The 25343-nt window shown below is 42.2% G+C and overlaps 1 protein-coding gene across 1 annotated transcript in view; it reads left to right on the top strand.

The window, feature by feature from the left end:
* The first annotated feature begins 2679 nt into the window (after positions 1–2679).
* Positions 2680–25343, top strand: part of LOC147025454 (interferon-induced protein 44-like) — a 91693-nt gene continuing 69029 nt past the window's right edge. Inside the window, exons 1-4 of the mRNA XM_085886451.1 lie at positions 2680–2718; positions 10452–10518; positions 16998–17019; positions 21782–21828. Of these exons, the coding sequence (XP_085742577.1) occupies positions 10506–10518; positions 16998–17019; positions 21782–21828 (82 nt within the window). The 5' untranslated portion in view covers positions 2680–2718; positions 10452–10505. The remainder of the gene's footprint in view (positions 2719–10451; positions 10519–16997; positions 17020–21781; positions 21829–25343) is intronic.

The raw sequence follows: 25343 nt of genomic DNA, 5'->3' as shown, positions 1-25343 counted from the left end.
GGTCAGCTCTTTTCATGGAAACTCTAAACCCAAAGCCTTCAAGTTGTTTGCAAGTGACACTGCTTGCCATGCTGTCTTTCAAGAGTTGGGGAGTTCATTCACAGTCAGTGATGAATTTGTGAAAGGTGCGGAGAAATTTGTTTGCAATTAATGTATGGGCAGGACTGTAAGAAAGTCAATGAAGCCAGATACAATCTGTTCCTTATGTTAACCAAATCAGAGGCACGTCTTCCACCCAATGCAGACTCTCTCAAGAAGCATGTCATGAGAGCAAATTACCAGGTTGCTGTACACACTCGATGTCTGGAACAGTTTCCACCAATTCCCAGTCCAAATGGACATGGATGGAAAGTTGTAGATGATGAATTAGACATCGACTCGGGTGATCTGCCTCCAGCTCCGAGCAGCTTGCTTGAACTAACATATTGTTCATGCAAGAAAACGTGCTGTGAGAAGCCGTCTGGTACAGGCAAAGGAACATGTTCTTGTCGACGGCATGGTGCGTCATGTACGGAGCTTTGCAAGTGTGTCGACTGCAGAAACTCTATTACCACGAAAGAGTTAGATTCTGATGACGAAGAATCCGATGAGGAGTAGATGCTCCATGCCACATTTACCGTGTCATCATTGTGTGATACCACGGTGTTTTACATTGATGGACATGAACGCGTTAAACATGAAAGAATTCATTTCAAAGAAAGGCCACTATTTTTGTTTGTACTTTTAAAATAAAATGATTAAAACACAATGCGAGTAGTCTCCCTATTATATGGATACACAGACATCAGAATTCCCACAGAGTAATACACAGCTATCTCAGAATGGACACAAGATGGTGCTATAGGTTTTGCTAATTAGTATAACGAATTAATGTGCACCTTTTTACACTGACGAGTTGTGAATCCTTTCTAAGTGATTTTTTTTAAATCTTAATCTATGAAAAATTTCAGGAAGATCCACGAGGTGGGTCACGAAAGTCAAAAACTCGACACATTTTGGATGCTTAGCCCATGGTCTAAAAACATTCTGTTATTCCACATGAGAAAAAAAATTACAGAAACACGTGAATAAAAATATTTCTGCAAAACCTATTCAGCAAGTTTCGTCCGAATCCGTCCATGACTTTTTGAGATATCGTGATGTACTCTTATAATATAATCACACGCTTGATCGTGCGTCGGTGTTTCTGAAACGATCCTCTCCACCGACTGGTTGAACATCTGGCCTGACTTCACCCACGATTATAACAACACGTATCCGACTTCTCGCTATTTTGATCGATGTGTGGATAAGATGCTTCACGGAGGACATAATTGATTTCCGATCATTTATTAATATAATTAGGCTACCTATAATCACTTCAGAGTTGAAATGACCGACCGTAATAAACCATGAACTGTCGGACATTCGCTTCCCTGTTTCGATCACGCTTTCTGTGAAGTCAGTGTTTGTAATAATGACGTAAAGGAGTTAAATATTCCACTGAAGAAATATGTAATATGTCGATGTAACAATTTACCCTTTTGCTTTGAAGAATGGGAATGAAGGAGGAGTGGTGGGCACAATGACATATTGAAGGGACCGTGCAATTTCTGCTCTCTCCATGGGTTCGTCTCCGAGAGGACATTCGACTGAGGCCAAGCGCGACAACGCTCCCTCCCTCACACGTTGGCATGATTCCGAGGCTGTGACGTCATCACGGTGATATCATCACTGGAGGGCCCTCTCTCTCCCCGTCCCATTGGATGAGTGCCACGATTGGCTGCAGCCATGGACAGTCACGTGACAGGCCACAGCACCCCACGTGAGGGACAAGGTTGGAAGAGTGGGAAGGGGAGGGAGTATTTCCTTTCTTTTGATTTCATTTTTTTTTTTTATTGTTCACATCAAAACAGGAGTGAAAATATAACTCTGTCCCCCTTCGGTGGCGGAGGTGATATTTCATGCTTGGTTTTCAGTTTCACAGAAACTATATTTTGTTTCGCCTTCAGAATAAAGCCGGTTTCACATTGATGTTTTTCTGCAATAGAAGTTGTCAGAATGTAATTCTGCAATTAATCGTCGTCCATTTGTGGTAAATTCTCATTGCCACTCGTTTTTAGAACCAAATATGCAAGCCTGGTGTTGGGTTCGTGGTTGGTGGTTCGGGTGGCTGGCTTGGGATCTTCGGGTCCTGAGTTCAAGTCCCAATTGCCACTGAAAACACCAGGTGGGATTGACTCAGCCTGTCATCCTTCTTCGGTCAGTGAAATGAGTGCCAATGTTCCGGTATACGGGTACAGCATCAGCGGCATCGTCGTACCCCTACAAAATGGTAGCGACCTGGCAGCCAAGCTGCCATATGCAAGAAGAACAACCAAATACGCTTTGTTGGGTCAACATTGCTACACAAAGTAATTGTTCAAGAAAAATATCTCCGAATAGTTTTGCCTGTAAATGCATCTCCCTGGAACAATAACCCCAATAATAAATCAGGGTTTCTGCCTCTTGTGATTTGTTCTGAAAATTGGAAAAAAATATAAATAAATTATTTACAACTGAATTCATTCATTCCCTGATCTTGTACGCCCTCCAGTGTGATAAAGGAACTTTCGGGAAGTGAAACAATGACGTCACTTCTCAGAACTGATCATCTGTTCTGGAAGTTTGTATACGCCTCACGAACCGCTTTATAAACCCTGGAACTCGAAAATCTCACTCCAGCTCTGCTCGATAACGGTGAATAGTTAGCTCTATTCGATAACGATAACGGTGAACTCTGCTCGATAACGGTGAATAGTTAGCTCTACTCGATAACGATAACGGTGAACTCTGCTCGATAACGGTGAATAGTCAGCTCTACTCGATAACGATAACGGTGAATAGTCAGCTCTACTCGATAACGATAACGGTGAATAGTCAGCTCTACTCGATAACGATAACGGTGAACTCTGCTCGATAACGGTGAACCTTACCGACTGGTAAGGGTTTTATTTCGCAAACTTCATTTTACTTGTTCAAATATTTATTTCCTTTGTCGGTTGAAGAGTGAAACCCGATCACGTTTTCCTTATTCTTCGTGTGATTTATTCGTGTTTCAAATTGATGTGAAAGACTCTCAGGAAATTTTATGTTGTGAATTATATTATATTGTTCCTCGCAAATGCCACCCGTCAGCGAGGGAATACTAAGGGAGGGAGGGGATTGAGAGAGGGGAAGGGTGAGAGGATGAGGTGAGGGGAGGGTGACAGGGTGAGAGAGAGAGGGGAGGAATGGGTGTGAGAGGGGAAGGGTGAGGGGTGAGAGAGAGGGGAGGAATGGGGGTGAGAGGGGAGGGGAGGGGTGAGAGAGAGGGGAGGGGTGAGAGAGAGGAGGGGGAGGGGTGAGAGAGAGGGGAGGGTGAGGGAGGGGGAGGGGAGGGGTGAGAGAGAGGGAGGGTGAGGGGAGGGGAGGGGGAGGGGTGAGAGAGAGGGAGGGGAGGGGTGAGAGAGAGGGGAGGGTGAGGGGAGGGTGACAGGGTGAGAGAGAGAGGAGGAATGGGTGTGAGAGGGGAAGGGTGAGGGGTGAGAGAGAGGGGAGGAATGGGGGTGAGAGGGGAGGGTGAGGGGTGAGAGAGAGGAGGATGAGGGGAGGGTGACAGGGTGAGAGAGAGAGGGGAGGGTGAGGGGTGAGAGAAGATGAGAGAGGGGGAGGGATGGGGTGAGGGTGACAGGGTGAGAGAGGGATGGGGGTGAGAGGGGAGTGAGGTGAGGGAGGGTAGTGAGGAGTGAGAGAGGTGGGAGAGAGGAGAGAGGGTAGTGAGGGAGGGGTGTGAGAGGTGAGGGAGGGGTGTGAGAGGTGAGGGAGGGGTGTGAGAGGTGAGGGAGGGGTGTGAGAGGTGAGGGAGAGGTATGAGAGAGAGAGGAGGGAGGGATGGGAGAGAGAAGGGAGGGGTGGGAGAGAGAGAGGGAGAGGAGAGGGAGAAGAGGGAGGGATGAGGGGTGGTGGGAGAGAGAGAGACAGAGGAAGTGAGATGGTTGGGAGTGAGAGAGAGAGAGAGAGAGAGAGAGAGAGAGAGAGAGAGAGAGAGAGAGAGAGAGAGAGAGAGAGAGAGAGAGAGAGAGAGAGAGAGAGAGAGAGAGAGAGAGAGAGAGAGAGAGAGAGAGAGAGAGAGAGAGAGAGAGAGTGAGAGAGAGTGTGAGAGTGTGAGAGTGTGGGAGGGAGAGACAGAGGGAGTGAGGGGTGGGAAAGAGAGGAGGAAGGGGAGTGCAAGAGAGGGGAGTGGGAGAGAGGAGAGAGGGTAGTGAGGGGTGGGGGAGAGGGGAGTGAGGTGAGGGAGGGGTGTGAGAGAGAGAGGAGGGAGGGCTGTGGGAGAGAGAGGAGGGAGGGGTGTGAGAGAGAGAGAGGAGGGAGGGATGGGAGAGAGGAGGGAGGGATGGGAGAGAGAAGGGAGGGAGGGGTGGGAGGGAGAGGCAGGGAGAGGGAGAGGGAGAGGGAGAGAGAGAGAGAGAGAGAGAGAGAGAGAGAGAGAGAGAGATAGAGAGAGAGAGAGAGAGAGAGAGAGTAAGTGGGTGAGAGTAAGTGGGTGAGAGAGTGTACAGGGAGGGGTGGGAGAGAGAGAGGGAGAGGGAGAGGGGTGACAAAAGGTGGGGGAGTGAGAGGGGTGGAAGACAGAGGGAGAGGGGTGAGAAAAGGTGCAGGAGAGGGGTGAGAGAAGGAGAAGGAGAGGGAGAGGGGTAAGAGAGGGAGAGGGGAGGAGATGGGGGGGGAGTTGATGGAGAATTTCTGGCAGATGTGATGGTCAGTTGAATGTCCATGCTGGAGGATGGCACACACATTGATGAATCATCCTGCCTGTGAAACACCGGGATGGCAGTTTATCATTGGGTTGTGATTCAAACCCAGGCAAGACAGCTTAGAGGGAGCGCAAACACTTCTCGACTTTTTATTTAAATTGATTATTTTTCAGATTATTTTTTGATTATTTATATTGATTATTTTTCAGATTGAAAACCATGATTTTCGAAGTTTGACCTTGAGTTGACCTTTGACCTCAAAAATAGTTGGTTTCCAAATTCAGTGATGCACTATGCAATTGCGGCTTAATATTTAGGTTAATGGGATGAAAATTTACTTTTTTTCTGATAAAATTTGATGATTTTAGAAGCTTAACCTTGAGTTGACCTTTGGCCTTTTAACCTCAAAAGTAGTTCCTTTCCCAATATCAGTCAATCAATATGCAAATCCTGTTCAAATATCAATTCAATCGGATGAAGAATGACGATTTTATAAATTTGACCTCAATCAATAGGCTTCTCAGATGAGAGTACCTCTACAACTTAAAAAGTTTCATAAAGATCGGTTTAAAATTGTGACCTGTAGGCAACTGACAAACAGACAGACACACACAAAGACAGGATAATGAAAAATTACTCACAGTGACAACTTGGCGAAACAGAACGTCACTCGGTAGAGCACATACCTCCGCCAGGCTGAATACACCCAACCTGTGCACCAAGTTTCATCCAAATCTGTCCGCAATTTTTTGAGATATCCTGCAATATCTTTTTTAGCCCCATCTCTCAATGGTGAAGAATTAGTTAAAAATTAAATAATTCTCGTATCCAGATCTGGATTTGGATCTTTACCAAAATTGAAGCAATTCTTCCCACTGGCATTTCCAATCTGTTGACCAAGTTTCATTTGAATCCATCCATAACATTTTGAGATATTGTACTATTTATCATTTTTCGCCCTCCCTCTTAATGGTGAAGAATCACTTTTAAAAATCTCAGATGTGGATCTGGATTTGGATCGTCACCAAAATTTAGCGTTACCGTCCTTGTCCGATCACCTACACACACAAAATTTCAAAACGATTGCTTGATAACTGTGGCCAAAATCGTGTGACACAGACCAAAAAAACAGACAGGCAAATGCTACAGACCAACATACTTGGCGACAATTTTTTTCGCCAAGAAACAAAATGGACTGACCAATATACTGGAAAAATCTTCGATTTTGCAACTGACAGACAGACAGGGGTGAGAACAAAATCTCCACCCACCTTGGGTGGGTATTTAACAAGTACTATTCTTTCACTCTCACTATCTCTCACTCACTATGACTCTCCGAAAGGACCGTCTGGAAACCCCTCTCCCCACCCCCCATCTCCCCACCCCCCATCTCCCCATCTACTTTCTCAACAATCCTCTTGAAGAAGTCCTTTCATTTAAGATTCTGGATCTCACTATCTGTCATTATCTTTCCTGGGAAAGCCACATTTCGAAGCTGGCCTCCAACGCGAGTCACCAACTGGGCATCCATCCATCCATTGGGACCATACTCTGTGCAGAGCGTTGGTGCTGCCCAAGCAGTCTCCTTAGCTATTGGGCACAATCCTGGACGGGTCGCCACTCCGACACAGGATACCAGCATGCTGGCACTCATTTTGCCAACCTCAGAAGGATGACAGGTCGAGTTAACCCCACCTGGTATTAATTCAACAGCTGAGCAGGGTTTGAACTCAGGACCCTCAGATCCCAAGCCCACCACCCTAAAACTGGGCATCCCTTGTCGTGCAAAGTCCTTCCTTGGCACACCTGAGCTCCTGACCACATACAAAGCCTTTGTCCGCAGCCTGATGGAGTACTGCTCTCCCCTCTGAGCTGGTGTTCCTGATTCTCACCTTTCTCAGCTTCAAGCTGTGGAAACCAAGGCATTTAGGATCATCGGTATCTCCCACGGTGAGGCTGAGACTGGGTCTCTCACTTTCTCACCGTTGGCAGATTGCTGGTCTTTGTGGAACCCCCTTCTGGTAAAACTACCAAAATCAAGAATTGCTGCTCACCTTCACTATTTAATTCCAGTTTTTTTCTGCTTGTGGAACAAACTCCCAAGCTCTCTTCAATCCCACTCTTCCTTCCAGGTCTTCAAAGCAGCTGTTCTCCACCATCTCTTATCTTCCCCCATGCAAAACCTCTTGTCTATCCTCGTTAATCCACCCTAAACCTACCTCCTTCAAATTCGCTGCTTTCCTTCCTGAAAGTCCCTGTCGTGTCCATCTTGTTTACCTCGTGGACCTCGCCCCATCCCTCTCCCTTCCACAGATCTCCTAATGTTTCTGTTCCTCACTGTTTTGTCCTCCCTCTCCCGTCCCTCTTGTCTCCTGTTTCCCTTGTTGTATATTCTGTGTGTTAGCTCTCATTCGAGCTTTGGTAGTGTATACAAAAAAAGAAGTAATAAATTATGTGGGTGAAGTTAAAATTCAAAATGATGTTGGGATGTTTCTCCAAAAAGTATGTAAGCAAGGTTGGGATGGTCACAAGAAGTGATCATTTCAAACCATCCCTACATCTTTCTTTGAATACACGTGTGATATTGGCCAGGTGTGTGTGTGTGTGTGTGTGTGTGTGTGTGTGTGTGTGTGTGTTTGTGTGTGTGTGTGTGTGTGTGTGTGTGTGTGTGTGTGTGTGTGTGTGTGTGTGTGTGTGTGTGTGTGTGTGTGTGTGTGTGTGTGCATGTGTGCGTGTGTGCGTGCGTGCATGCGTGCGTGTGTATTTTCTTGAGACAACCATTATAATTCTTTCTGGCTCCAAAAGTGTCTAAAAAAAAATCCAAGTGGTCTAAACCTCAAAATGGTCAAGGGTCCGAGCTGTTTAATGTGTCTGATGGGTGTAAGGGGTTTATATTGTATAAAGTCTCATGGATTTTATGGGTGTAAAAAGTCAAAGAGTTTTTTGGGTCAAGACGGTATTAAAGGTTGAAGGGATCCAAAGGGGTTCAACGTGTTGAAAGGGTATTAAAAGTAAAATGGGTCTTTAAGGGTCTTGGGGTATTAAAGATCGGTAGGAGTCTTAAAGGGTCTTGAAGGGTTTGAGGGGGCCATGGGGATCTTTGGTTGTTGTGGGTCTTGCACATCTTAAAGGGTCTTGCGCATCTGAAGAGTCCTGTGTTATTAATGGGCTTAGTGGTCTGAGGAGTCTTATATGGTCACTGACTTCTTAAGGGTCATTGGGGTCTAAAACGTCTTTGGGGTATCAGGATCTTCCGGGGTCTTCAAGGGTCTTCGAGGTATTAAGTGTCTTTAGAGTCGGAAGGGTCATAGGGGTCATAATCAGTCTTAAAGGGTCTTCATGGTCTTTGGGGTATTCAGTGTCTTACTGGTCTTTGGAGTCTAAACAGTCTTAAAGATTTTGGGGGTTGGTGTGGTCTTTGGGGTCTTCTGGGTTTTATAGGATCTTTGGGATTTTTGAGGTATTAAGGGTGTTTGGAGGTCTTAAATGGGGCATTAAGGGTCTTATGGGTTTTCAGGGTCTTAAACAGTATTTGGGGTATTAAGGGTCTTATGGGTGTTTGGGATCTACATGGTCTTTGGCGTCTTCAGGGTCTTATGGGTTTAATATGTCTCAGAAGATTGGTGGGGGGGCAGTCTTAAAGGGTCTTGGGCATCTTAAAGGGTCTTCAAAGGTCTAAGGGGTCTCAGCAGTCTAAAGAGTCGATAGGTTTTAACTGTTGCTTTAGTAGTATTTCACTGAAGGGAACATGTATAGGGAGTGCATCACGATTTGTGAATATGACGGCTCTGAGGAGTCTTTGTCTTCACAGAGCAGTGAGCACCAACATGGCGGCTGTAAGATTGAAATCTGTCTCCAATCCACCTCACCACCCAAAGTCCTCAACCACACATGACACCCTCCTCTCCCTTTATTCCCATTCTTCAAAGCAAAAGTGCAAATTGTTCTATCGTCATTACATATTTATTCATAAGCTCATTGAAATAGTGGCATATTTAGCTCTTTATGCCATTAACTCTGTTCATGGAAAGCGTCGTCTAAACAGGAAGAGGATGTCCAACAGGTCATGGTTTTTTTACGGTCGGTCGTTTGTCTTTCCGTGTAATCTTTTTTTAATGAGTGATTATGGGTCGCCTATTTGTGTTCATAAATGATCGTAAGTTTAATGAAATTATTTGTGAATGTGACATGTGGAAAAGATTTGGCTCTGTAATTGAGAAAATACGTTAATGTGGCGAATGGCTCAGAAATCAGGTGTTATCAAATATATTTTGCTTTGAAACTCACGAAGAGAAAGCACACCGAGTCATATAAAATGACCATTTTCTTTAGAAACATTCACGAGGACAAAGGAAAACATGATCACTCATACGCTGCTGAGGTTAAAAAATTTAATCTCCAAGATACGGGATGAAATTTTGCCACCACTGCACCCATGTAACCAAGCGTGCAGGGGCATACACACACCTGTGGAGAGTCCCTAAATTACAGATCCATATGTACCTCTATCTTGGAGCAACTGCTGACTGTACATCCCAATCGGGGCACAAACTGCACCGCCGTCCACTGTCGGGTGCTTGGCAAGTGGCTTAAGCACCCAAGTAAGCACTCCAATTAAATGGTTGATAAGGACGGCTGGCTTGGTAAGTGATAGCTACGTCCGAATGTCCAAACTCTATCCGAATTCAACAAATGAACACTTTTTTTAGGAGTCCGAACTGCTGCTTAGTTATATTCTGGAGCTTAAATTTTTCAATTCAACTCAATTTACGAGATTCTTGAAGTTATGGCACATGCAGAAATGAAATATAGCCAGGAATGCTGGCATGTCTGGGCATTTATAAGCATTGCAATGTACCCAGCGATTTGTAGCCATGATGAACAGGCATTCGATAATATGAGTGAGGAAAGTGGAAAAAAAAATACTTTATCATGAAGAAATCGTTGCAATTTGTTCCAAGTTAAGCATGGTTGAGCAGGCCTCAAAACATGGCGGCTTCAGACCCCAACGAGGTATCCCAGGATATGCCTTACGACCCCAGAGAGCGAAGTGGCCGAGGATCGTGCCTGATAAAGGATTTATTTAAATAAGATCAATAATTATCTTCAAAATGGGATGTTTTAATTAACCCAAATACCAAATTTTCATTCATGCACTTCCTTGGAGTTCCCTTCGTAAGCATGCAAAGTTTCAGGCTGCTAGGTTTCATGGTTTTGGAGTTATGGAGGTGACACTGACACACATTGACATTTATTAATATAGATAAAGTAGTGTTGTATGAATGCTACAAGGGACATGGAACATGGGATTGCTTGTGATCTACGAAGAATATAGAACAAGATGCAATTTTACAAGAGAGGTTTGTGAAGGTCAGTTTGGGAAATGAAACATTTTTTTTATTGTTGTTTATGATAACTTTTGAATCCTGAAAGGGAGTGCTGTGATTTTCCATTGTTGTAATTTTCTTATAAATAAATATATCTGTGGACTCTTTTGATGAATAAAAAAAAATGTTTCCCTTTCTGCACTGAATATTAATGTAATGTTGTCTGAGCTGGCAGAGAGTAATGAGTTATTAATGAGTAATTATCTGAGCTATTCATGTCATGTAATGTCTTAGCTTATATTTCCAATTACTCTTTGGTGACATGAAACATGACATTGATTGTTAATTTATCTGCTGTATTTTGTGACAGGTTTTGATCTTGAGTCTTCATTTTATTGTTTGTGAAGTTGTTTCCAGCGCTACCATGGGAGCTGGAAGTGAGTTTGAAGTTGCAAATATTAAAATAATAAATGCCTATGGTCAGAAAAAAATACAAAATGCAGAAAACACCTTATTACCTTTTTTTCTATTTACTTTAACCACCCGCTCCCTAAGATAATGGCCAGGCTGGCGGATTTTATTATTAGGGTTCCAATATTATTAGGGACTGGGATGACTATTGTTATTGTTTGGATTAGTTATTATAATTTTTCCGTATGGCTTTCGCACGTTTATTCACTTTTAAATTCATTTTCTCAGCAACCGTTGGTCTGATTGACACTAAATTTTCAACATTGTATGCGTCGACTTGAGTATAATTTTTTTTAGTGATAATCGTGATGTCATAGGTCATGTGGTGTGGTAACGATGTTGGAAAAAAAGGAAAAACTTTGGACCTCTGTATCTCTGAAACCGCACCTTGGAAAAAAAGTTAAAACTTGGGACATTCCACATACTCTGCATGGGAAATAAGTGTGATTTTTCTTTTGTTTTTGTTTTGATGATGATGGAATAGGTGCCTTAGTTATGACATCATAATTGCAAATGTAGAATGTTACATCCGATCAGGATGAAAAATTTTGAGGATCATCTAGGCATAAATTCGTTGACAAAAAAAAATATTGATGATGGCATCAGTCACGAAGTTTGGCAGCGACTTTTTATTTATTTTTTGAAGCTTCAAAAATCCTTCTTCTCCGGAATGGCTGAACAGATTGAGGTGAAACTTTACTGGTATGACCGCCTATCCATGAGGGACAAAAGTTTCCCACCCAATGATGTCATAGGTCATATGGTTTGGCAGGCATATTGAATTTACCAAAAAATGGTATTAAAATATATTCAATTCAAATCAAATGGAAGACCAAATAGCTACAGTCCTGCATTGAAGTCATCAGAAGGAACCTGAACAAGCAAAAACCAAAGATAGAGGCATCAGGATGAACGTGGATAGGATTCAGGTTTCAGCTGCTACTCCTCTACCCTCAACCCCATCCAGGCACAGCCAAGTGAGCTTTATTCAAGAAATAAAAATGAACCCAGGTCAAAAAATTCAATAATTATGGCTGCCAGACCGATCAGGTTGAAATATGAAATTGATAGCCCCCATCACTACAAGATCATAATTGCAATGTTTCACATCGATCAATGCACCCATGTTGCTGTTTTAGAATAAATGTTGAAGGTTTTGTGTTTCTGTTTAAGTTGCACCATATTGATTGTATTCATGTGTTTATTTCAATCGTAATATGTTTATTCTGGCTGCTGTCGATCGTCCTCGATATTTTCTCGAAGCCCAGGAACTGAACCCTCCTCTTCACAGTGGCCCTTGGTTTCCACAATTGTGGATTTCACTATCACAGTATTTTCCAGTAATATAACCCACTCAGTATTATAGGGTTTACTGTATATCCTGGCAACATGCAAAATTTGAACAAAATTGGCTAATTTTACCATAATGACAACCAGTATGACTGGTGTTGGCTTAATGGTTCGGGTGGTGGGCTTGGGATCCTCGGGTCCTGAGTTAAAATCCCGCTTGGCTGTTGAATTAATAGCAGGTGCGGTTGACTCAGCCTGTCATCCTTCCGAGATTGGCAAAGTGAATACCAGCTTGCTGGGATGATTGAGCCATTTGAATATCCTGCGTTGGAGTGGCAACCCATCCAGTATTGTGCCCAATAGCCCAGGAGACTGCTTTGGCAGTACCAACACTCTGTGCAGAGTATGGTCCCAATGGATGGATGGAATGAAGTGGTTCAAGAGAAAGAACTTTTTTTCAAGATTTTCGCTCAATCGAATGTGGCTGCCAGACCATGTGACCTATCAACTATTTATGGACACCCTGGTATCCAAAGGCTTGTGGAACATGTGTGTGAAGTTTTCCCTCGATCTGTCCAGGCGTTCTGGAGAAGATTTTTTTTTTAATAAAAATTTTTTGTATACCTTGTTAAGGCTTGTATGAGAGCTAACACACAACACACAGCAAGGGCGGGGGGGGGGTGAGACAAGAGGGGCATGGGAAGGACAAAACAGTGAGGAACAGAGACATTAGATCTGTGGAAGGGAGAGGAATGGGGCAGGGGACATGGGATATACAAGATGGACACTTCAGAGACTTTCAGGAAGAAAAGCAGGGAATTTGAAGGAGGTGGGTTTGGGGTGGATTAACGGGGGTAGAAAAGATTGAGGATTTGGATTGGGGACGATAAGAGGTGGTGGTGAGCAGCAGTTTTGAATGCCTAGAGGGAATAATGGGGTTGAACAGAGTGAGGGAGTTTATGCCAAAGGCAGGAAAAAAGAGGAATGAGAGAGTGAAGGTGAGCAGTGATTCGTGATTTTGGTCGTTTTACCAGAAGGGGGTTGTTGGCGGACCTTGAGCGCCCTGCAGAAATATGGTGGGACATATCACAGACAGAGCAGGGGGGGCAAGGCTGGAGAGAAGATGGTAAAAGACAGAAAGACCACTGACCTGCCTGCGGTGAGAGAGTGAGAGGCCCAAAGACTCAGCCTCATCGCAGGAGATGCCAATGATCCGAAATGCCTTGGTGTCTACTGCGTGAAGCCGACAAAGGTGAGAGGCAGGAGCACCTGCCCAGAGGGGAGAGCACGACTCCATCAGGCTGTGGATTTTAGGGTAAATCTAATATGGCTGCCAAACCATGTAACCTATGATGTCATGCATTCCAATGTTGTCTCCCTCATAGATAGGCAGTCACATCTATAAACACGGGTTCACAATTATTATTTTTTTTTATTTGGTTCTCCAATAAGTACCAGCAGAAATGGTTTTCTACTCACAAAAAAATGTCAACTTCAAGTGCTCTCGTCTGCTTTCCCAAGCGCCACTTCGATTTTTAAAGTACCTGTCAGCTTAGTGTGCATCTTAATCCTCTGTAAGTGCTCTCTCAGAACGTCGGCTCCAGATGAGACACTTGCAAGCCGCTCTTATTTTCATTAGGGATGCTGCTGTATCTTCCTCCTTGCTATCTTGTATCTTCCCCTTCTTCCTCCTTGCTGGTGCATTCATCTTGGATCCTTTTGTTTTTTGTCATATAAGTTATAAAATTGCAGTGTAACTTATAAATGATAATTTTATGATTTATAAACTTAATTTTGTGCACTTAAATTTTGAAATCGCAGCATATCATTTATCAGAATTATCACGGAAGAATCTTATCGACACAAGCTGAGAAAACATCCTCCTCTTTCTCTTTGCTTGTGTGTTCTCCTTAGATCTATTTTTTTAATCTTATAAGTTATAGTATAACTTGTAAATTATAATGTTATAATTTCTAAACTTCCTTTTGTACACTTAAATTTTGAAATCACAGTACAGTACTGTATATCAGTATTATCACGGAAGAATCTTATTACACTAGCTGAGAAAACCTTCCATCAAAAGCCTCTGTTGCAGGAGTACACTTTTTAGCTTTCTTGGCATCTTTGAAGAATGCATTTAGCTTTTTTATTATGCATGAGTACCTGCATACCAGTTATGTGAACCCCTGCCTACAACGTTTTGACTCGATCTGTTCAGCTGTTTCAAAGAAGATTTTTGAAGGTTTTCAAAGAGAAATGATATGGCTGCTGAACCACGTGACCAATGACGTCATCATTTAGTTTTTCTGTGGACCAATTTATCCCAAGATGACCCACAAAAATTTTCATACTGATCGGATGTAGCATTCTACGTATACAATTATGACGTCATAACAAAGGCACCTATGACATCACAAAAACACACTTCTTTCCCATATGGCGTACTCGCCAGGGCCAAGTTTCAATATTTTCCTTGGTGTGGTTTTGGAGATTCAGAGGTCCAAAGTTTTTCCTTTTCAATTCGACAAGCGGTTGCAGAGAAAAACACTCAAGTTCTGTGCGGCCAAACAAACAAACAAACAAACAAACGGACCCAAATGCAACACCCTCTCCTCCGGTAAGGGTAACAAGCGTCATGGGTCAGGGTCAGGTGTCTGATCAAAGTGGCACGTCATCATTGCCAACAGTTATAAAGTGGCAGTACTAATTATTATTAATTACTGAACAAACCAGTACACAGACACTACACAAAACAACCCCTGGCGAGGGTCTGCAATCTTTGATTGCTTTTTTTCTTGTTACTTCTGCTATTAGAAGCATCCTTGGAAAAACGCCACAACTCACTATCTTAACATGGATGCACACCTTTTTATTAGACCTAGAATATATGCTTCGCTGATGGGCATACCAATCTTTGCGTAATTACTAAAAAAAAAAAAACAGTCATTGTTAATTGCAAAAAAAAATCTAATGAGATGGTGTATAGATACTGGCCTTGCTTTCCACTTAGGGAGTGAGGAGGGGGAGAGTGTCAATTGGATATTCATTTCAGCATTTTTAGATGCTGAATTCAAAATAATATGCAATACACCAAAAGGAAAAAAAAAAAAATTCTCACCCAACCCCACCCCCTCCCCCTCTCTTCCTTCTTTCGATCAAACTGTCTGGGGTATGTCTTAGACATGGGCCGTGCCAGGAAACAAACTCTCTCCTCATGTGTGTATTGATATGGTGCGCGTGTATGTGCATGCTACCGATTGTGTTGGGGGTACCATTATTGCTTTATTTGTGGTTTCCCCAATCGGACAATTGTTGACAGAGGGACACACAGGCACGCACATAGGCACGCCGAGACCGAGCTCCTTTTATACATTAGATTAATATTGTTTTGTAATGACATTAATACTATGACATAATTATTGGTGTTATTACTTTGTTATTAGAAGTCGCCTTGGAAAAATGCCACGATTAGCTATCTTAACAATGATATACACCTTAACACGTATTTTGCCTTAGGCGGAAACCCCACTTCTAGATGGGGGCATCTGATGTCGCTACAACCTTTACACTGTGACCCTTCGTCCTCCTATCAATCTTGATTGAGATTGGATAAATAACAACCAAATGTATACAGTCAGACAGAGACCGAAAGACACCAAATCGCACATTTTATGATGATTACCTCTGCCAGCAAAGGTGGATGGTGGTTGTTTTCACCCCTGTCTGTTTGTCTGTGGGCAGGATATCTCAAAATGTTGTGGACGATTTCAGACGAATTGAATCAATTTTGGTGAAGATCCGGATCCAAATTGGAGAATGTATTTTTATATTTCTTCAAGTGATTCTTCGCCATCAAGAGGATGGGGTCCCAAAATGAGATGTAGCACGATGTTTCAAAAGGGTGTGGGCAGATTATGACAAAACTTGGTGGTTGAGGTGGATAGGTGATGAGAACAAACCAATTAGATTTTGGTGAAGGTCCATCTGCTGATATAACCTCAGTAGAATACAAAACATAAACTGTTCGGCCTGGTGGAGAGGTATGCACTCTACCGAGTTACGTTCTTGTTTTCTTCCAGTGATCACAGCTCGCTTTTCTTTTCTTTCTGATAAACTTAACAATCATGAAGGCGTTTGTATACATTTATCTGAAATAAAGTTTTAAAAAATACCGAACACTGGATATTACTTCTGACATTCCTGACTGAAGTAATGCAGCGAGCCAATGCTATTTTAAATACCAGTTGGTGTTATTATCCCGCATGAGCAAAGCAAAAAGCTGTGTTAAGCAATCGGTTCACTCTATTTTTCTGCCTGTCTCCAGACCGAGATAATGATCGAGGAACTAATTAATTTCAATGTAATGTTATATTTTGAATCCTGGAAGAACACAAATCGAAACGTGAATCTAAACATGAACTCGCAGTTTAGCAGTACTTTGGCTTTAAATTTGGCAAATTGTACGGAATCTCGTCCCAGTCGCGCATGCGAAGAGATCAGTGAGGCAATTTTTTTTTTTTAGTCCTTCTGCTTGTCTGGCAGTCAAACAAAATTGAAAATCATTCCAAACAGGAAACTTACTGTTTTTAGGGACGTCACAAAGTGTACAAACAACTTGCACGAATAACTTATGTAACTTGTTAAATAAGGTGGTGTAAAAGACGCTGCATCAACGGTGGAAAACTTCCAAAAATAGTTTTTTTTTAATTTACATCCTTTAAAATCTTTATTTTATTTCAATTGAATATTATACTTGATCACTGGAGAATACAAATCACATTATTGGCACTTTCAAAAACCTTCCATTTTGCAGTACTTGGATAAAATATTATGGTATTTTACGTCATCTCGACCAATTCGTCGCTGGCTCTCTCAGACAAATGGCGGCTCATTTAAAAAAAAAATGTATCGTGTTCAGAAACACAATAAGCAAGAGTGTAAAAGACCTTTCTCTCGTCCTTTTGTTTTTTTTCTTTTTCTCGAGACCGTGTGGGATAAAGGTGTTCCATGAAGTCTCTATTTGTTGCCTGCTCATGTAATCTTTTGCTCCATTGTCTTTGCAAGATCTCAGTCCACTCTATTATACTATTGCTGTGTTTGCAAACATATTTCTTTACAATGCATTGAGATTTCTGCCTTCATTCTTCTTTTTCAGAATCATCATCACAACCAGAAAGGTTGGTGACAATGTCAGAAAATAAATCCATAATGTACAAGTATGGTAAGAGTAATTTGCATGTTTGTTTGTTTGTTTGTTTTTTTTGCTCGTTGTTTATGCGATGTTCAGACAAGTTTGAGTTCTTCTGAGCTCTCTTGTGGATGAAAAACTTGTGTGCAAAACAACTTGTGTGCAAAAACTTGTGTCTTGTGGTTGTGGATGAAAAACCACGTGCAGAGAAGTCCCTTCGAAACTGGCAGCATGCCACACCCAATGTGTACTGTGTGCCAAATGAACTACAGAAGAAGAGAGTCCAGGATGGGCACAAACCAACCAGTGGGTTATTAACAGGAGTTGTACCTAACTGCCACCAATGTACATCATTATCCCAGAAACGATAAACTATGGATACTGGCCACTGCAGAACACACTCCAAGTGAGGCTTAAGGATCAGTAATATCTCTGTGGCAAAACCCAATCATGATGAATTCAACTTCTGCCACCACAAACAGCAGGAGCTCCACATACAAGCTGTATATTCACTCAGACATCTCTTCCCAAACTGTGCCTTTAGCCGCTTTCATATAATTTTCCAGCATCTACACGTGCTTCCTCTTCACCACTCGGATTCATACTCTGGCTTATTGGTGGTGGACCATATGGTTTGAGGACCACCCCCTCTTTCACACCTTCGGCCATGCAAACATGCCTCAAACTGTCCTTGGTAGATTTGCTTGGTCTCTGTCACCAGCCATGCGCAAGCATCTGAAAGTCTGGATGTCAACAAATGTTTATCAGTAATATGCAGAAGTCCTCAGAAATTATCTCCACTTTGTCCAACCTTAATGGCACAATTCTCCTCACCATGTGCCACAGCCCCTACCATGCACACCACAACCAACAGTGTGTATTCAGCTGTGCCCCACCTGCTGTCTTTGTCAAGAACACCATTTTCACCTTCATTGTCCATGCGATCCCATCTGAGCCCTTTGGAATACCTCGGGCTGCAGAAAACTCTCAGTAACCACGTAATCTTTATACATGTGGGATAGCATTACCCCATAGATGATGAGACGATACATGCAATTCCTCTTTTTTGTCGAACATGTGTAATTTGTAACAATCCATCCCAAGTCAATATCTCAACTGCCTGTGTATCAGCTCTGCAATAACTAGCAATATTGTTGCAGCTTCGGCCTTTAAGGAAATGCAATGATTACAAGGAACTTTAACGCAGGATGTAGCTATTTGGTCGACCAAGACCAACACCACAATGATCCCATAACAACACCAACACCACAGTGATCCAATGTGTCAGTTTATCGACTAAATTTCTCTGGAGCTGGTTGGAGAGAGGGTGAGAGCAAGGGTGTGGGTTGAGGAAGCATGCATTGGGGTAAGCACAGGGAGTGCCGAACGAAGCTCATGGAAGAGTAAGAACACTCACATCCTTGTCACTGTATAAACCTATCTTTTTGTGAAGTTCCTAAAAATATTTGCAGATAGATTCAATGCTCAATGTCAGTCCAGTCACTGTGGTGTAATTGAAATGGCATTTGCAAATTATGGTTTTCTTTTGTATCATGTAACTCCCAGTCGAGTTGTGATGTCTCCGAGCAAATGGTATGTGATTAAAGAGAATGCAGGCTCATTTTGCACCCATTCCACTACCCAAGGTGATTATTGTGGCTCTTGCAAATTCTCATTGTGTGCACAACAAATTTGGTGACTCGGATGGGAAGGTCTTGCTGTCATAAAACTATCAGAACTATGCTGAACCAGCGTGATAGGTTTGGACACATTGGACAGTTTGCTGAGACAATAACATGAACTGAGGCTCTCTGGGACAAGTGATTGACATTTGTAATGGTCACCAAGAAACTGACAAATGGGGGTTCATGTTGGCAGGATGGAACCATTTGCAGGTCAGGAGGGCTGGTGAGCAATTTTAGAGGGATTGTTGCAGTAATTTGTCATGTATGGCATTGATGATTGACAAGCAGGTACCGGTGTTACATTTTGGGTTTTCGGCAGTAAATATTCACAAAGTGAAGATTCTCACTGCACCAATCAACCTTCTAATTAAAGATTTGGTGAAAATTTCTCCATTATCATTTTGCCCAATAATAATAATAACATCCCTTTCACACCGTAAGACGCATAGGGCTGCCGAGGCAGTTTCATTGGCAAGGAGTACAGTCCTGGAAGGGTCACCACTCCGACTCAGGTTACCCCAGTAAGCTGGTACTCATTTTTTCGATCTCGGAAGGATGACAGGCTGAGTCAAACCTACCTAGTGTTAATTAAATGGCCCAACAGGGGCTTGAACTCAGGATCCCAGGATCCTAAGTCAGCCACCTGAACCATTAAGCCAATACCAGGCCTCATTTTGCCTCGAGGCTAGAATATTTCTGCAGACATTTTAAGTCAATTTGTTAAAATGAGTTGTGGGAGAGATCAAGGATTACCTTTACCTATGCCATCGAAGATGAAGGAGGTTATGTTTTCACCCCTGTCTGCCTGCTTGTTTCTTGGCAAAAAATTTTTTTGCCAAGTATGTTGGTCTGTAGTGTTTGTTTCTTTGTCTGTCTGTCACACAAATTGTGTGTAGGTGACCTGCCAAGGACGCCAACGCTAAATGTTTGTGAAGATCCGAATCCTGATCCGGATGGACAAATTTTTAAAGTGATTTTTCACCATTGAGAGATCAGGCCCAAAACGATATATAGCACAATATCTCAAAAGGTTGTGGATGGATTCACAAAAAACTTGGTGGACAGGTTGGGAGTGACACTAGGAAGAAATGACTCAATTTTGGTGAAGATCCGAATCTAGATCAGGATACAATAATTATTTAATTTTTAACTGATTCTTCACCATTGAGAGATGGGGATAAAAATGATATTGCATGATATCTCAAAAAGTTGAGGATGGATTCGGATGAAGCTTGATGGACTGGTTGGGTGTGTCACAAGGACTAAGTGTTTTGATTTTGGTGAAGATCTGAATCTGGATCCAGATTCGAAAAAATTTTGGTGATTCTTCACCATTGAGCGATGGGGCCAAAAACTATGTTTAGCATGTTATCTCCAAAAGGTGTGGACGACTTGTGACAAAACAAGGTGGAAGAGTTGGTTAGGTGACAAGAACAAGCCGATTCAATTTTTGTTAAGGTCCGGAATCAGATCCGACCGATCACAGTGGCATACAAAATGTTAACTATTCAGGCTGGCGTAGGTATGTTCTCTTTGGAGTGCCGTTCCATTTCGCCAATCTACTAGTGACTTTTCATTTGTTACTTACGAAATCTTTAGATTTCGTAAGTATATTGGTGACTTCTGTCCTCTGTTTGTGTGTTTGTTTGTTTGTGTGTGTGTGTTTGTTTGTTTGTGTGTGTGTGTTTGTATGTTTGTTTGTAGGCATGATAACTCGAGAACAGAAGAAGCTACCAATGTCAAATTACACCACGTGATTCAGGAGGGTGATGGCTAGCGCTGATTATATTTTTCTCAAAATCGGTCAAAGGTCAAGGTCACAGTGAGGTCAAACATAATTCCGTAAATTCATGTGGAGAAATGAAGTATTTTTTGCTTCGGTCGACGTTACTAGTTCGTTTTAACTTCGATTTTAATTTTGTCTTCGGTTTTTGCGATCGCTTAGGACGCTTAAAACTCGGTTGTCGAAATTCTGATAAAAATCGGATGTTTTGGAGATGTTTTAAGATTGTATAAAAAATATTTCACTCGCTGCGTCACGGCTCGTCACGTGGTGCAGCGCGCTCGAGCAGAGGCGTCGTTGAGTCATGGTGTAAAGGTTTTGCGTGTGTGCGCTGACGGTGTTTTCGATAAAGATGGTGTTTAAAAGTCATTTTTTATCCCAATAATAGTTATCGTCGCATGCCTGACTCGCTAAGCCGTCGGATTATGTAAAGATTGTTGGTGGATGGCCGAATATTACGGTTTTGTGACTTTGATAAAATAATATTAAATAATTGCGTGGAGAAATGGAGATTTTTGCTTCGGTCGACGTTACAATTTTTGATGGTTTGGTGCAGCATCATCGTAGAAACTTATGGTTTGCGTCGCTACCTTCTCTAGAGACAGCTTTTATTAGACAAGGTCAGAGGTCAAGTTGACGATTTCGTAAGTACCAGTCTATGACTGCTTGTTTGTGTGTGTGTGTTTGTTTGTGTGTGTGTTTGTGTGTTTGTTTGTAGGCACGATAACTCGAGAACAGAAGAAGCTACCAATGTCAAATTACACCACGTGATTCAGGAGGGTGATGGCTAGCGCTGATTAGATTTTGGTCAAAATCGGTCAAAGGTCAAGGTCACAGTGAGGTCAGACATTCGATTTTTGATGGTTTCATACAGAATCATCGGAGAAACTTCTGGTTTGTGTCGCTACCTTCTCCAGAGACAGCTTTTATTAGACAAGGTCAGAGGTCAAGTTGGCGATTTCGTAAGTACCAGTTTATGACTGCTTGTTTTTCTGTTTGTTTGTGTGCAGGATATCTCAAAAAGTTGTGGATGGATCCTGATTAGATTTTGTTGAAAATCCGGTTCTGGATCCGACTACTTTTTTTTAAAACACACTGTTTTAGCAAATGTGTATTTGACCGGATGTTTTTTTCTGGCTTACCTGGGAGTATGGACACACATTTGTTTCCAAGCTCATAACATGATCATTTCAATGTTGCAATGCAATCATTGTAAATATCACAATGGAATGACTAAATGGATGAACATGTAATAATTTCGTTCTCCCATTCCCTTCCCCCAGGACTAGTTCCCCAATTATTAATTTACCGAGCAGCTCCGAGCCATCTCGTAAGTTACTGCATGTAATTTATTATGTGCTTACATATGAAGACAAGTAGACATCAATGATAAAATCTTTATGCAAAAAGTATTCATTCTTGTGAAAGTTGCCTTGCTGAATTTAAAGTGCGAGAAACACCCGCTCCATGTGGGGTGGGTGGGAGGGGAAGGGTGAGGGTGTATGGGTGGGGGGGGGGAGGTGGCGAGGGAAGGATTATATGTTTGTGCATGTCTATGTAGTTGAGGTACATTTTTATTCAAAGTCCTATTCGCCTTTAATTGTACATTTTTACACTCGCTTAGCCAATGATGCTTTAGACTCGGCCGTGTTATTATCCTAATGATTATTATTACTATTATCATTGTTAGTACTATTATTCTTAACATCACTATTTTGCAATAATGTTCATATTATTATTGTGCAATTATAATTATGCCGTTATCATTATGCTTTGTTTCTTTTTTGCATGCATCAATGTTAGTGACAGGTGGATAATGAAAGCAGATCGTGCAAAAAGGTTTACAAAGTGATGTCGTCTCAAAATAACATTGCACACTTTCAGAGAACGAGGCACTGCCTTTGGCACTGCCTGAGGTATGGCCATCGCTTGGAAACGAACAAACAAGCAGCTTTTTAGAGCGCTCGCCAAGTGGCTTAAGCACTCAAACAAGCACTCCAACAGGATAGTTGAGAAGGAACGGCTGGCTTGGCAAGCGATTCGCTATCGCCGATTGGTCATACAAACATCATGAATGCGGAAACACCCGGGATGTCAAGCAATGTCCGAATTGGATAAATGAACACTTTTTAGCAGTTGGAACTGGTGGTGAAGTCAATTATGAATTTTATATTTTGAAATTTGGCTGAGATTAAGAGATGCTCGAGGTTTCGGCATGTGTGGAAATGAAATGTTGCCATGACGCTGCCATCTCCAGGTGTTTAAAAGCATTGCTTTGTATCCAGTGATTCGTAGGAATGAAGATGAGGCATTCGATGAAATGAGTAATGAAAGTGGGAAAAAAAAAACTTTATCATTGAGAAACCATTGCGGCCTCTTCAAAATCAAGGCATTATTGAGCAGGCCAAAAAAAATGGCGAATTTGGACCGCAGCGAGAGGTAACCAAGAAAGAGCCTTGATAATAGTTATAATTAAATAAGGCTGTTTATATTAATCCAAACACCAAATTTTCACTCATGCACTGCCTTGGAGTTCCCTTCAGTTGCATGCAAACTTTGTGGCTACTTCGTTTCATGGTTTTGGAGTTATGGAGGGGGACGGACTGACTGACGGACACACACACTGACATTTATTATGGACTGACTGATGGACAGACGGACACATATTGATATTTATTGGTATTAGATATGTATGTACAGGGCCTTCAGAAAGTATTCACATTTTTATTTTTTTGTGTGTTACAGCCTGAATTTAAAATGGATTAAATTTAAATGTTTCGTCACGAATCTACACAAAATACCCCATCATGACAAAGTGAAAACATGTTTTAGAAATTTTTACAAATTAATGAAAAGTGAAAAGCTGAAACGTCTTACGTCAATAAGTATTCAACCAATTGTCAATACTTTGTACAAGCGCCTTTAGCAGCAATTACAGCTTCTAGTCTTCTTGGATATAAGCGTTACACATCTGGATTTGGGGATTTTCTCCCATTCTTCCTTGCAGATTTGCTCAAGCTATATTAAGTTTGATGGAGAGCGTCTGTGAACAGCAATTTTCGGTTTCCACAGATTCTCAATGGGATCCAAGTCTGGACTTTGGCTGGGCCACTCAAGGACTTTCACATTCTTGTTCTGATGCCATTCCATTGTTGCTTTGGCTGTATGCTTGGGGTCATTGTCCTGTTGGAATGCAAATCTTCGCTGCAGTCTCAGGTCTTTTGCACTCTGAAGCAGGTTGTCCTCAAGGATTTGCCTGTATTTAGCTCCGTTCATTGTTCCCTCGAACCCTACAAGTCTCCCAGTCTCTGCCGCTAAAAAGCATCCTCATAGAATGATGCTGCCACAATGATAGTGTCAGATGGATGATGAGCTGTGCTCGGTTTCTGCCAGACATAATACTTTGCATTCAGACCAAAGAATTTAATTTTCATTTCAGCAGACTACAGGTTATTTTGCCTCATGCTCTCAGCTTTTCACGTGCCTTTTTGAAAACTGTAGGTGTGCTGTCATGGGCCTTCTTCTTTCTCCCCCCCCCACGCCACTCTCCCATCCCATAAAGCCGAGATTTGTGAGGTGCTGCAGAGATTGTTGTCATTTCGGCAGGTTATCCCCTCTCAGACAAGGAACTCTGTAGTTCTATCAGAGTGGTCATTTGGTTCTTGGTAACCTCAATGACCAAGGTCCTTCTTGCCCGGTTGCTCATTTTGGTTGGACGGCCAGCTCTAGCAAGAGTCTGAGTAGTTTCATATTCTTTCCATTTCTTAATTATGGAGCTCACTGTGCTCTTGAAAACTTCAATAGCTCTCCTTCCAGTATCTCCACGTCTGCGGCAAGTTTGCTGACTGGACAACAAGCTTGCAAGGTGGCTGTATATTCATCGTCTGCATATTCACATTGCTGCAAGTGCACTTGCAGCTGATCCAATTCTTGCTGTCGCCTCAGTGGGCCCCATTGACGTGTGTGGCTCGTCAAACGTCTTCTGCAATATGACCTGGGCAGTTTGGGATCAAAAAGAAGTCCCATGTAAGCATCAAGCTCACGGCAGAGTCGATGGAAGCAGCGAGCAACACGGAACAATCCACTCATGTTCGTTCACAATTCTCGGCACTCTTTGCACTGGACACGGCCATCTTCCGTCTTTCCGTCCTTTTCAACACCCTCTGCTTGAAACATGGTGTGCGAAGTGAGCGCATCCTACTGCAATGTGAAGAACTCAAAGAGTGGTTGATCCATCGGGCTTCATTCACACAGCACACAAGTTCTCCCATCAACCAACAAGGACAGTTTTTCCCACCTCAAGACGGCTGCAGATGTGCACACCCATGTGAAGCACTCGCTGTACAACTTCTGAGTCCTGCAACAGTGGTGGAGATGGTAAATGTATGAATAAATAAATAAATAAATAAATAAAGGTGGTTATATAGATGGCGGTGATGGTTAAGTGTCTGTAAACGAGAACTCAATGTTGTGTGTTGGTGGTTGAGATTGTGGTGTCTATAAATATATAATGGTTCCTGAAAGGATACACAATCCTCTAATACTCTCCTCATTAAAAAAAAATATATATATATATATATATATATATATATATATATATATATATATATATATATATATATATATATATATATAAAATAAAAAAAATTAAAAAAGGAAATGCATTGTCATTTTCAAGTTGTCTCCAGATGGACGAATTGATATCAAATGATGGACTGACAGCACCCAAATTATAAGCCCCAGCCATACTAATGCTGTTGATGACTAAGAACTAGTCTTGCTGGTGAAAACCAGTTTCTTTATTCGCCGACACATAGAACAATGGATGATTTTAACAGGATATTG

This window comes from Eptatretus burgeri, chromosome 6 (genome assembly GCF_056783735.1).
Source record: "Eptatretus burgeri isolate ZD-2024b chromosome 6, Ebu_testis_v1, whole genome shotgun sequence".
Classification (NCBI taxonomy): domain Eukaryota; kingdom Metazoa; phylum Chordata; class Myxini; order Myxiniformes; family Myxinidae; genus Eptatretus; species Eptatretus burgeri.
Note: the sequence above shows the minus strand (reverse complement) of the source record. Positions and strands in the feature narration are given on the sequence as shown.